This window comes from Hemitrygon akajei, chromosome 3, assembly GCF_048418815.1.
Source record: "Hemitrygon akajei chromosome 3, sHemAka1.3, whole genome shotgun sequence".
Taxonomy (NCBI): Eukaryota; Metazoa; Chordata; class Chondrichthyes; order Myliobatiformes; family Dasyatidae; genus Hemitrygon; species Hemitrygon akajei.
In genome coordinates, this window is record NC_133126.1 from 152691911 (window position 1) to 152705867 (window position 13957).

Below are 13957 nucleotides of genomic sequence, written 5' to 3' on the forward strand. Positions count from 1 at the left end.
CAGTTAATTAAAAAAATTGTGAAAAGTTTAGGTCCTATCACAGATCACCACAATATCTACCAGGCACAGCTAATAATAATCATTTATTCCCACTTCTTTGACTGCTGTCCAATATCTAATACTTAGTTAATGTCATTGTGTTACCAATTCCATGAACTCTAACTTTCTTAATCAGTTTCCTGTGTGGGACATTATTGAATGTCACCTGGAAATTCAAAAGTACCACTTCCTCAAAAAACTGCACCAGATTAGTCAAAAATGAATTTCCTTTCCTAAGTATGATGGCAGTGCTGAATTATATTATTTTTTTCAGGCTGCTCTATTATTACTTTCTTCAATATAGTTTACAGGAGTTTTCTTACCAATGAACTTGAACTAACAAGTTGGAACTGTAGAACTTTTTAGTTTTTTTATTTTATTTTCTGTATTAGTTTGTATACCAATTGTGTGAAACAACCAAATGTTTTTTTAAAATGTAGAATCAAGTGGTCTTTTTGTTGTTCCCTATTTGGGTAGGTTGGGTAAATCAATGAAGGCACTGCTCCAGCATCTGCTTGGCATGTGTAGGCATAGAGTTTTGTTGGCATACATTTGTCCACTTTTTCCATGCTTAATGAAGAGTCTTCTTGCTTATACTTCCCTAATTCCAAAATGATTTGCATTGCTAGGCTGTCCATATTAGACTTTTAACAAAAACGAATTTGAAACAGTCCCATAGTGATCAAGACACCTGCTTCAAAAAGCCAAGGCCTTAGACCATTATTTTATTGGTATTTTCAAGGTTCTGATTGTACTAATACTGTTTAGGCACAGTGGAGCTGGAAAAGGAATGTCACATGAACTGAAACAGCCATCTTCGGGTATTAGTATCCAGGTGGAAATGTTGTGGAGTTAGTTAATTGACTACAAATGAAAAGAACTCCCAAAATTGGCACACTGGTGATCACCCAATAGTAATAGAGAATAATCACTTCCTTCTGACAAAATCCCTCGGTTAACCTTATATTCTGTCATAAATAAATATGTTCTAACTTGCATAGAAAGCCAACCACTGATACAAATCCTAGAATTCTTTATTCTAGCTGTTGGCATTTAATGCAAAAATATTAAATAGGATGATGGTGATTAATATTAGATCTTGTAGATCAAGAGATGTAGGGTAGGTCCCCTTTAGCAACAGAAAAGAAGCCAGTATGAAAAATTAAGAGTATTGATTTAGAGAGTCAAACACAAAGCATGATTTCAAGGAGAGCAATCTCTACTATATCATATTTATAATTCAATAAAACCCTGGCTACTGAAGCACTGCATCTTCATTCAATACTACTGCATTGGCACTTAGATATTATGATTTGAGCAGTCATTCTTGTACATAAGTTTGCTCAACCTTTATGTTGAAATGATCATATCTGCTGTCTTTCCTAGTCCTTGACAGTTCTATTGCTTTTTTTTAAAAACTGCCCACTTGTTCAAAGAAAGGAAGTAAAAAATTATATGTACTGAATACTTCATCAAAGTAATTAGGAAAGTATTAGGAAAAAACACTAAATTGATAGTTATTTGAGCCATTCATTAATTGATAGATAGAGCTATAGAGTCTCTCAAAAGCAGAAGTGAAGGAATATGCCTCATGATCAACTCTTCTTAGTGCACAAATATATCAGTGCTGTCCCAATTCTGCTCACCAGATCTGGAATGTCTAGCAGTTAAGTGCCGTCCTTTTTACCCACTGCGGGAGATCTCAGGGTAATTTTGGTAGCAGTATACATTCCACCTCAGGCCAATATCAATCAGGCTTTAGATGATCTGAGAAATGGGATCAACATGCACAAAACAGTGCACCCTAACACCTTCACCATCACTTTGAGAGATTTTAACTAGGCCAGTATTAAAAAAAGTCACTAAGCAATTACCATCACCAGATCACTTGCAATACTAGAGGAAACAACACACTGGACCATTGTTACACCACCCTCAAGAATGCCTACCGTGCTATTCCACGCCCTCACTTCAGGAAGTCTGATCACCTGGCTGTACTTCTACCCCCTGAGTATAGGCAGAGACTGAAGACTGCAGCACTAGTAGTGAGGATCAAGAAGGTATGGACAAGGGAAGCACAGGAGCACCTAGAGGACTACTTTGAATTGGTGGACTGGACTGTGTTCAGGGATTCATCTTCGAACCTGGATGAGTATGCTCCAGTTGTTATCGACTTCATTAAAACCTGTGTGGATGAGTGTGTGCCCACGAAGACTTACTGTACATTCCCAAACCAAAAGCCATGGATAAACCAGGAGGTACATTGCCTGCTGATTGGGTAGATCTATGGCATTCAAGTCTGGCGACCCAGGCCTGTACCACAAAATCAGTTATGATTTGCGAAGGGCTATTTCAAGGGAAAAGAGACAATTTTGAATGAAGTTGGAGATGACATCTGCTATACGACAACTCTGGCAGGGTTTGCAAGACATTACTTCCTACAAAACGAAACCCATGAATGTCAATGATGCCTCACCACCAGATGAACTCAATGCCTTCTATGCACGCTTTGAAAGGGGGAATATAACTATAGCTGTGAAGATCCTTGCTGCACCTGATGATCCAGTGAGCTCTGTCTCAGAGGCCGACATTAGGCTTTCTTTAAAGAGAGTGAACCCTCACGAGGAAGATCCCAATGGAGTACCTGGAAAGGCTCTGAAAACCTGTGCCAACCAACTGGCCAGAGTATTCAAGGACATTTTCAACCTCTCACTGCTATGGGCGGAAGTTCCCAATTGCTTCAAAAAGGCAACAATTATACCAATGCCCAAGAAGAGTAATGTAAGCTGCCTTAATGACTATCGCCCAGCAGCATTCACATCTACAGTGATGAAATGCTTTGAGAGGTAGGTCATGACTAGACTGAACTCCTGCCTCAGCAAGAGCCTGGACCTATTTCAATTTGCCTATCACCTCAATAGGTCAATGGCAATCTCAATGGCTCTTCACATGGCATTAGACCACCTGGACAACACAAACACCCACGTCAGGATGCTGTTCATCGATTATAGCACAGCATTTAATATCATTTCCACAATCCTGATTGAGAAGTTGCAGAACCTGGGCCTCTGTACCTCCCTCTGCAATTGGATCCTTGACCTCCTAACTGGAAGACCACAATCTGTGCGAATTGGTGATAACATCTCCTCCTCGCTGACGATCAACCTCAGGGGTGTGTGCTTAGCCAACTGCTCTACTCTCTAAATACCCATGACTGTGTTGCTAGGCATAGATCAAATACCATCTATAAATTTGCTGATGATACAAACTTTGTTGGTAGGATCTCAGATGGTGATGAGAGGGCATATAGGAGCGAGATATGGCAACTAATGGAGTGGTGTCGCAGCAACAACCTGGCACTCAATGTCAGTAAGATGAAAGAGCTGATTATGGACTTCAGGAAGGGTAAGACGAAGGAACACATACCAATCTTCGTAAAAGGATCATAAGTGGAAAGAGTGAGCAGTTTCAAGTTCTTGGGTGTCAAGATCTCTTTGGATCTAACCTGGTCCCAACATATCAATGCAGTTATAAAGAAGGAAAGACAGCGGCTATACTTCATTAGGAGTTTGAAGAGATTTAGTATGTTAACAAATACACTCAAAGACTCCTATAGATATACCAAGGAGAGCATTCTGACAGGCTGCATTACTGTCTGGTATGGGGGGGGGAGGGGGGGATCGAAAAAAGCTGCAGAGGGTTGTAAATTTAGTCAGCTCCATCTTGGGTATTAGCCTACAAAGTACCCAGGACATCTTCAAGGAGCGGTGTCGCAGAAAGGCAACATCCATTATTAAGGATCTCTAGCACCCAGGGCATGCCCTTTTCTCACTGTTACCATCGGGTAGAAGGTACAGAAGCCTGTAGGCACACACTCAGTGATTCAGGAACAGCTTCTTCCTCTCTGTCATCCAATTCTTAAATGGACATTGAACCCTTGGACACTAGCTCACTTTTAAAATATATATTATTTCTGTATTTTGCACAATTTTAAAATCTATTCAGTATATGTATACTGTAATTGATTAACTTATATATTTATTATTATTTTATGTTTATTTCTTCTATATTATGTATTGCATTGAACTACTGCTGCTAAGTTAACAAATTTCATGACACATGCTGGTGATAATAAACCTGATTCTGATTCTGCAAACATATATGCCAATAATTAGATGCCTGTAGAGAAAGGGTTAATAAATATTTCAGTTTGAAGCCACTTTTAAATATAAGGGGGTGAGACAGAATTTCAGACTGTCTCAGATTAAAGAAGCAGGGTCACAAAAACATCCTTGTATTATAATTTGTACTGTTTAATGAGGTGCCTTCTATCTCTGATCAGTAAACTTGCCACCCTGGTAGCAAATTAAAGTGACAGCCTACGTATTTTCTGACAAATCAGCATTCTCACCATTTTAACCGGTTATTTGATGGATTCTTTTGATCTTCTGGGGAAATCACTGATCAAAACAAAGAAACTGCATCTTTGTTTGCGAAGTGCTAATTCAGAAGACACCAAGAATCAAATCTAGAACTCTTCAGATCTCTTGGAATACAAGAAGAATGTTCTTTTACTTGATACTTGTGTACAATTGAAGAAGATTCAATGAAGTTTATTATTGTATCTCTATATTCAATTACTGAATTTATCCACACCCTATTATTCTCAGTACTTTGTACCGTGCACTGCCTCCATACTGCTTTGCTCTCTCAAATGCATTCTATTTCCCTTTACACTCAAACAGATAATCCATGGCTATGACTGCTCCACTCACTGCCAAATGCTCTGCTCAAGCCTAGTCTGCCCTATTCCTTTCTATACATTCCATCTCACTGGAATGCTGTGCTCTTTTATTTGAAATGTACAATATACCGTACCTTTCGAAGTGATGATAATACCTTATTCATTGACTGTCAAAGGGGTATTTTACAGAGCTTACAACACTATCATTTCCTACACCTTGGTTGAGTTTTGCAACATCAGGCTTGAATTCCAATAATTTAGGTCATTCCTCTTTTATTTACTTCTCCTCACCTGCCAATATAGCTTGACGTGTTTGCTGATGTTCTGTTCCTTTGCTCCATGTAGCCAATAAATGTAATCAGCAATCATAGCACTTCTAATGGTAAAACAGAATGCACAAAGTAATATTACACATGGTACTCAAAGTTAATACTACAGAGTCTCTACTGTTGTTTTCTGGACATGTAGTTTGCATAGAATCTTTAACCCTAAGCTGTCCTCTATATATTCAAGCATGTATTTATAACAGATACCAGATGAAAGATTAGCAATTTTCTGTGAGTACAGAATAAACAATTTATGAGTATGCCACAAATGTAATTTTCAGACAATAAAGAAATATTTTGTCAATAAAAATTTATTGGCAATCAGGGTTATTATACATCTACAGCAAATTTGAATACAGTGGATTCTGGTTAATTGGACCATCAGTTAATCGGGGAAGCCACTTATTTGGGACAACCCTTAAAGAACAAAAACGAATCGAGGAAATAGCCAGCATTCCCTTCATTTATTTGGGATACTATGCTGCTTCACTGGGAGACTGTTGCCACAGTCGACAGTCCATGAGGCCATTAGACACAACTGTGCTTACAGCGAACAATTTTTAAATAGCATCAGCTGTGTGCTTTTGTGTTCAAAAAGAAGTCACTTTTATCACTGATAGTTGATGAAAAATAAGTAGAAAGACAAATCAGAATTGTTTTGCTCACCGCGATTCAAGTATTCACGTTAGGGGATGCCAGAACGGCAAGAGTGAAAGTGAAACTATTTCACTACTTCAAGTTAGGAATTATGAAAAATTTCAAGGTATCAATAATAATGTTGAATGTATTACAATGAAAATGAAGATTTGGAAGAAGCAATCGTTGAAAGCATTGTATGAAAACAGTCCATTATTTGCACTAGGTGCACTGATTTTGTTCATTTACGGTCAATTAAAAGAACATGGCAACGTACTCTCAATTAATTCCTCCGTCGATACTATTAGGAATTAATACAGTTTTACATAACTGTAAATCAGAAGGTATGAAGGTGGATTCAGGGCAAAAAAGTATCATCGTTTGGTGATATAAGGGGGTAATTATAGCACATATTTTTATATCAGACCCACAGCTCAGTTCCACATTCAGCTACACACATTAAAAAAGATTGCCTTCAGGTATGAGGCAGTCTCAATTTTTTATTTCACTCTGCATAACTTGTGTGACAAAATTTGTACAAACATTACATACAGAGGCTATGAACCATCCAAGGTGTGAATCCTGGATGTTTTTTTTTTAAAGTTTTTACTAATTTGGCTTAGAAACATGAATTTCCCATGTGCTATGCTAAAGGTTTAATAGACCAATACATGACTGAAATATGAGAACAAGCCATCAAAATTTATGTACTGAGTATAGTCATAGTCTAATCAACATGAGAAAAATATTTTGTTATTCTGTTTTGCACTTCTACTTCATCTTTTTTTCCCAACATTGACAGTTATGAAGCTTAAAATCTGGAATGTTCATTTTACCATCATATTCTGTTTTAGTGCTAATGGGAAAAGCCAACTCAGTATCTAAAATATCAGTTCTATATTACAAAAATAAAGTATAATGATAATAATGCAGGTGTAATTGATTTAAGTTTTATACTAATATTAAGCCTACATGATCCCTCCTTCTAGACACTGCAAAGCTACCTTAAGAAATTTCCTATTTTCTTTATTCTTCTTACTTCTCCTCTAATATTTGTATATCTGTGCACTTGTAGTGCTATTATGACACTAAATTTCTTTGGATCAATAAAATATCTATCTAAATACTTTCCAATAGGATTAAATAGGTTTGCACCTCCTGGTTTTCAAAATTAAAACAATGCAAGAAACTTTAAGACAGCTGTCCATGTGCATGAAATCTATGGGCTGAAGTATATTACATTACCATCTTTGAGACGCAGGATGAACTGCCAAACCCCACCTTCCACCAATTTATCAGATGCAGTGCACCACTATAAAATCTCTACATAAGCAAACTATCCACTCTTAAATGTTAAAATGACCTAATTTTCAGAGATTGGGCAACAGTTTTAACAAATCATGGATATTCTGGCAGTGTAACAGAAATGCTACCATTTAGAGTCAAATAGAATGTATAGCTCCAAAATGATCCCCCCAAATGTGAAACATCACCAAATGCTAGAAATGTGGAAATAATAAAAGAAAATATTATAAGCACTTGGGTCAGGCAGCACGTGTGGAGAGGAAAACAGAAATAACATTTAATTTCTACAGTCTTTCATCAGAACTGGGAAAACTTTGAGGTCAATGATCTCAAAGAGGAGGAAACACAGTTCACAAAAGATCTGTGATTGTGCTGAAGGTAGGAGAGGAGAAAGAACAAGAAAGAGTACAGGAATTTGTGAATAACAAAATGCAGGAGTGCTTTGGGGAAGTTTAAATATGAAAGCCTGAAAATTGCTATATCTGGTATTACTAGAACGAAAATAAACCTAAGGATACTGGAAATATGAAATGCAAAACCTGGATCTGCTGATTATTTTCAACATTGGGTTCTGAAGGCTGCAATAATTAGCCAAAAAAGGAGTTATTCCTGGAGATAACATTGGACTTTGTTCAAACAACATTGAAGATCGACACAGTGTTAACTGTATTAGTCCTTGAAAGCGAGTGGGTGGGTTGGAATCAGTTTAGAGTTGTAGCAGGTGAAGTTATCCATCTCAGTTCAGGCCTGACGGTTGTAGGGTAATAACGATTCCAGTTTTGTTAACATTGAGAGGCTGTTGTAACACCACTAAAGCAGAATTACAATGTCTCTCCTATATGCCGATTTGATACCACCTTTGATTCAGCCAACAAATGTTGGTGTCATCAGCAAACTTAACTCGGGCATTGGAATTGTACTTAAACAAACAATCATAGATATAAAGTGAGTAAAGCAGGGACTAAGCACATAGCCATGTGGTTAACCCATGCTGATGGCGAGTGTGGAAGAGATGTTGTTGTTATTATTCTGTACTAACTGGAGTTTGCCAGAGAGGAAATTGAAGATCCAGTTGCAGAGTGAGGTAATGATAGTGTTGAATGCTGAGTGTTGTCAATAAAGAGCATCTTCATTGTCCAGGTGTTCCAGAGCTGAGTGGAGAGCCAATGAAATGGCATCAGCTGCCGACCTGTTGCAATGATTGACAAATTGGAATGGATCCAGTTTGCTCCTCAGGCAGGAGTTGATAAGCTTCATCACTAACCTCTTGAAGCACTTCATCACAGTGGATTTAAGTGCTACTGGACGATCATCATTGAGGCAGATTACCACATTTTTCTTGGGCACCAGTATGATTGGTGCCTGCTTCAAGCAGATGAGTATCTCAGACTGTCAAACTGAGGGATAGAAGATGTCTATAAACACTCTATCCAGCTGATTAGCATAGGACTTCAGTATTTGGCCAGGTACACCACCTGGGCCAGATACTTTAAGTGGGTTTGCCCTCCGGAAGGATGCTCTCATGTCAGTCTTAGAGACCGAGATCTCAGGGTCAACAGCGGCTGTGAGGGCTGGTAAAGTTGTCTTCATTTTCTAAACACAAAGTACATTGCAGATGCTGTGGTCAAATCAACGCGTACAAACAAGCTTGTTTGTACGTCTCCATGTTCTGGCAGTCAAAGTGAGCATAAAAAGCTTTGAGGTCATCTAGGAGTGAAACTTTGTCATTATGTTGCTTGGTTTTGTTTTGTTGGAGCTGATGGCATTCAAGCCCTGCGACAGTTATCGGGCATCCCTCTATGATTCAGGTTTAGTCCAGAATTGTCACTGCATGTAAGATGGCCATATCTGGACCTCTTGTAGTTTCTTGGATCACCAGTCCTGAATGTCGCTGATCTAGTCCTCAGCAAATTTTGAAACTCCTGGTCCATTCAGGGCTTATGCTTGTGTTCTCCTTAATACAACTAGGAGAAGGAGGAATGAAAGCAGAAGGGCAAGAAATGGTAAGGTACAACAGGGCCCCCAGTCAACAAAGGTGGAGGAGAAGCAGCACTGGTGTAAAGATAGAAGAGGCTGAAGATGCCGGATTCTGGTGCAACAAAAAATCTGCAGGAAGAACTCAATGTGTCAAGCTGTATCTGTGAGAGGAAAATAATTAATTGACATTTCAGCTGAAAACCCTGCATCAGTCCTGAGCCTACACAATCTTGGAGACTGTGGAGAAAACATCTCTAATATAATTGATATTCATTATTGTCTGGAAAACAAAGACCTGATGTGTAGTATGGGTTCAGGATCCAGTGGGCAATAGAATCATACAGCACAAAAACAAGTCCTTTGATCCACCATATCCATGCCATCCTTAAAATATCTACCTATCCATATGCTAGCATATGGTCTATTGCCTTCTGTACCTTGAGAATTCAAGCACTAAGGACTTAATAAACATTGTAAGAGTACCTGCCTCCAGCATTGACTCAGGCCACGTGTTCCAGGTACCAGTCACTGTCTAAGTAAAAATATTCTTTATCAGATCCCTTCTAAACCTTCTGGTACTTCTACTTTGGGAAAATGTTTATAACTATATATGACATATCTCCTTATAATTTTGTATACTTCGCTCAGGTCCCCTTCAGCCTTTTTCATTCCAAAGCATTCAAGATGGCACTAGCAACAGATGGTGATATATAGCAATATTTTGCAAGCAGCTCACAAAACTAATAATTTACTAGATCTACTTCTGAATCACGACCACAGTAATCCACGGACTGTAATTTCCCAATAAGAAATGTTCTTTTGAACAGTTTAAACAAACTAGCAATTTTATGATCTCCTGAAGGATTTGGTGAACTAGACTCTTGAGAATGCAGGGTGTGTCCGTCACTGGGTGGCAGATGCTGCATTGAAGCCCGGGAGCAGAAAGCAAACGCATGCTCAGCTCCATTACTCCATGCAATTAATGTGGTGAGACAGATTAAAGCAGAGGCCCAAAAGTAGAAAACAAACTGGTGTTCAGCGCCATCTGCCTGCGTGTGACTGTCTCCCTCTCTTCTCACTACTACCATCGGGCAGGAATTCAGAATCAGGTTTAATATCACCGGCATATGTCGCATGATTTGTTGATTTTACGGCAGCATTACGATGACATGTATAATAAATATAGAGGGAAAAATAATTGCAGGAGTCTTGGGTCCCACACCACCAGGCTCGGAAGCAGCTGTGGTCCTGCAGCCATCAGGTCCTGGACTGGCTTCATTTGTCTCAGTGCTGAACTGACTCTTCCCACCACTGACTGTAAGGAGTTTGCATGTCCTCCCTGTAACTGTGTGGACTTCCTCTGGGTACTCTGGTTTCCTCCCACAGTCCAAAGATGTACCGGTCAATAGGTTAATTGGTCATTGTAAGCTGTCCCATAACTCGGCTAGGGTTAAATCAGCGGTTTCTGGGCAGTGTAGTTCGACAGGCTGGAAGGGCCTACTCCATGCTGTTTCTCAATGAATAAAAGTTGTGGACTGAATGTTAGGATTCTGCAGCTCATGTTTTATGTATTTTTTTTTACTATTTGCACTATTTGTCCTCTTGCACACTGGATTTTTGTCAGTCTTTGTTGTGTGTGTCTTCGTGGATTCTATTGTGTTTTGTTGTTTTGGGGTGCTGCAAGAAGATTAATCTAGATGTGTATAATAAATCTGACTGTATAATAAATAAGACTTTTAATAAATTTGAACTTTGAAAATAAACCCATCTTATTCTCCCCTCATATGCTAAATAGTCAATTTGGGAACTCCAGACTGGTGAATCTCTCTGCATTTCATCTGATGTAATCATATCCTTCCTATAGTGTAGGAAGCTATCAGCAAGGTATTAAGCAGCTGCATTTCTCTGCTGCAAAGAATATCAAACAGGAGTAGCGCTGTCCTTGTTAGTAAATTTAAAGACAATGCTATGGGTCCATAGGGGCCCAAGTCAGGGCAATAAATGTTGGGCTTGCTACTAAGACCCATGTAATGAAAATTATTTGAAAAATCTGGACATGAAGGCAAAGCTCAGCATTATGCCAGCCGAGGAATTCAATGAAATGATGGTGCAAAAGGAAGCAAAAGACCTTTCATAAACAAGAGAAAATCTACAGATGCTGGAAATCCAAGCAACACACACAAAATGCTGGAGGAACTCAGCAGGCCAGGCAGCATCTATGGAAAAGAGTACAGTCGACGTTTCAGGCCGAGACCCTTCAGCAGGACTCTGGCAAGAATTGATGATTTGAGGTTAGCAAGGGAAGCATCAGAAGGAGTAGCAAAAAAAACAGAGTGAAGTATGAGACTGGAAGAAGAGGAAAGTTCAGAAGAATGTGAAAGGGAAAAGGATCTAGAAGTGCCTATAAATACAAGAACATAGAACAAGACGGTGCAGGTATAGGCCTTTGCCTCACACATCTCTTTTAAACTTTCACATTCTTATTTTAAAGCTAAACGCTCTAGTATTAAACATTTCCACCCTGGGAAATAAACTAAGACTATCTACGCCTCTCATAATCTTGTATACTTCTATTAGGTCACCCAGGAACTCCAATGCTACAGCAAAAACAATCTAAATTTGTCCAATTTTTCCTTATCACTATTACATTCTAAACCAGGCAACATCCTACTGCAACACACACCAAATGCTGGTGGAACACAGCAGGCCAGGCAGCATCTATAAGGAGAAGCGCTGTCGACATTTCAGGCCGAGACACTTTGTCAGGACTCCCTTCTCACAATTCTTCCGTCTCCACCACATCTGCTCTCAGGATGAGGCTTTTCATTCCAGGACGAAGGGGATGTCTTCCATTTTTAAACAAAGTGGTTTACCTTCTTCCACAATTAACTCTGCTCTCAAATGCATCTCTCCCATTTCCTGCACATCTGCCCTCACCCCATCCACCCACCACTTCACTCGGGACAGGGTTCCCCTTGTCCTCACCTACCACCCCACCAGCCTCCGGGTCCAATATATAATTCTCCGTAACTTCCACCACCTTCAACGGGATCCCACTACCAAGCACATCTTTCCCTCCCCCATCTTTCTGCTTTCCGCAGGGATCGCTCCCTACGCGACTACCTTGTCCATTCATCCCCCCCCCCATCCCTTCCCACCAATCTCCCTCCTGGCACTTATCCTTGCAAGCAGAACAAGTGCTACACCTGCCCTTACACTTCATCCCTCACCACCATTCAGGGCCCCAGACAGTCCTTCCAGGTGAGGCGACACTTCACCTGTAAGTCGGCTGGTGTGGTATACTGTGTCCGGTGCTCCCGGTGTGGCTTTTTATATATTGGTGAGACCCGACGCAGACTGGGAGACCGTTTCACTGAACACCTACACTCTGTCCACCAGAGAAAGCAGGATCTCCCAGTGGCCACACATTTTAATTCCACATCCCATTCCCATTCTGATATGTCTATCCATGGCCTCCTCTACAGTCAAGATGAAGCCGCACTCATGTTGGAGGAACAACACCTTATATACCGGCTGGGTAGCCTCCAACCTGATGGCATGAACATTGACTTCTCTAACCTCCGTTAATGCCCCTCCTCCCCTTCTTATCCCATTCCTGATATATTTAGCTTTCCCCTACTTTTTTTTCTCTCTTTCTGCCCATAACTCTGCCTGTTCTCCATCTCGCTCTAGTGCTCCCTTCCTCCTTTCTTTATCCCCAGGCCTCCCGTCCCATGATCCTTTCCCTTCTCTAGCTTTGTATCCCTTTTGCCAATCAGCTTTCCGGCTCTCAGCTTCACCCAACCCCATCCTACTTTCAAATCCCTTACTATCTTTCCTTTCAGTTAGTCCTGACAAAGGGTCTCGGCCCGAAACGTCGACAGCGCTTCTCCCTATAGATGCTGCCTGACCTGCTGCGTTCCACCAGCATTTTGTGTGTGTTGCTTGAATTTCCAGCATCTGCAGATTTCCTATGTTATCCTACTGCAAGAAGGTTGTTTAAGGCAGAAGATCAACTATGATTTTAATGAATGGCAGAACAAACTCCAAGGCCCTAATGGCCTATAGCCTATTTCTTTTGTAGGTCCACTTCATCACTTCTCTTCCAACTATATGTATAATTAACTGTTTTCAAACAGTTTGCAATTTCCATTCACATCTCATTTTCTTGTAGTCTTTACTGACTATTTGCATCCTTTTATATCCACCTTGGTGGATTATTCAATGACCATTATCCATTGCAAGCAATCTTCAGAGCACTTTCTTTCAGTATGCTTCCTGTGCTAAGGTGGAAGGGAAGGGAAATGTCCCCCTCATCACAGCTAACATGGCTCTTATTCAGCAATCTCCCACATTTCTGATCTTTTTGTAACCTCACCTCATAGTCTTCTAGACTCTATATTCAATTGACTACCCACCACAACTTTTATCACCTTTAATGTGATACCACCACCAGACACTCTTCCTCTTCCATTCCTTCCCTCTTTTTTAATAACACTACTGCACCAAACAACACATTTCACAATATAGGTCAGTGGCAATAAACGTGACTGTGATTCTGATTCTACATGGTTGGCCCAGTGTCACGGGACTGCTCTCTCTGCAAACTTCAGTTCTACTCTTCCATCACAACTATTCTATCCATCCTTTCACACCATATTCCTTTTCAGTCAGAGGGGATAACACCGATTCTTTCCATGATCCAGGAACCCAAATATCTTATTTGTGTGAAGTAACAGTTCAATTTCTGTGAACTTCAGTAAGGGACTTCTGTTGGGTAAATGCAGCAGTGTAGTTTTATATTTAAAGATAAAATAAACCAAATGAAGTAAATTTAAACAGGAATGGCAAGAGAGAGGGTGTGTTGCAGATGCCGTATGTGGGAAGTGAATAAAGCCCTCATAATCCATTGCAAGCCCACCTGCATTTT

At 40.0% G+C, this 13957-nt stretch overlaps 1 protein-coding gene across 1 annotated transcript in view; it reads right to left on the reverse strand.

The window, feature by feature from the left end:
- Window positions 1-13957, reverse strand: part of LOC140724592 (spermatogenesis-associated protein 16-like) — a 93788-nt gene that overhangs the window by 60327 nt on the left and 19504 nt on the right. The window contains exon 5 of the mRNA XM_073039018.1: window positions 5075-5159. Within this exon, the coding sequence (XP_072895119.1) occupies window positions 5075-5159 (85 nt within the window). The remainder of the gene's footprint in view (window positions 1-5074; window positions 5160-13957) is intronic.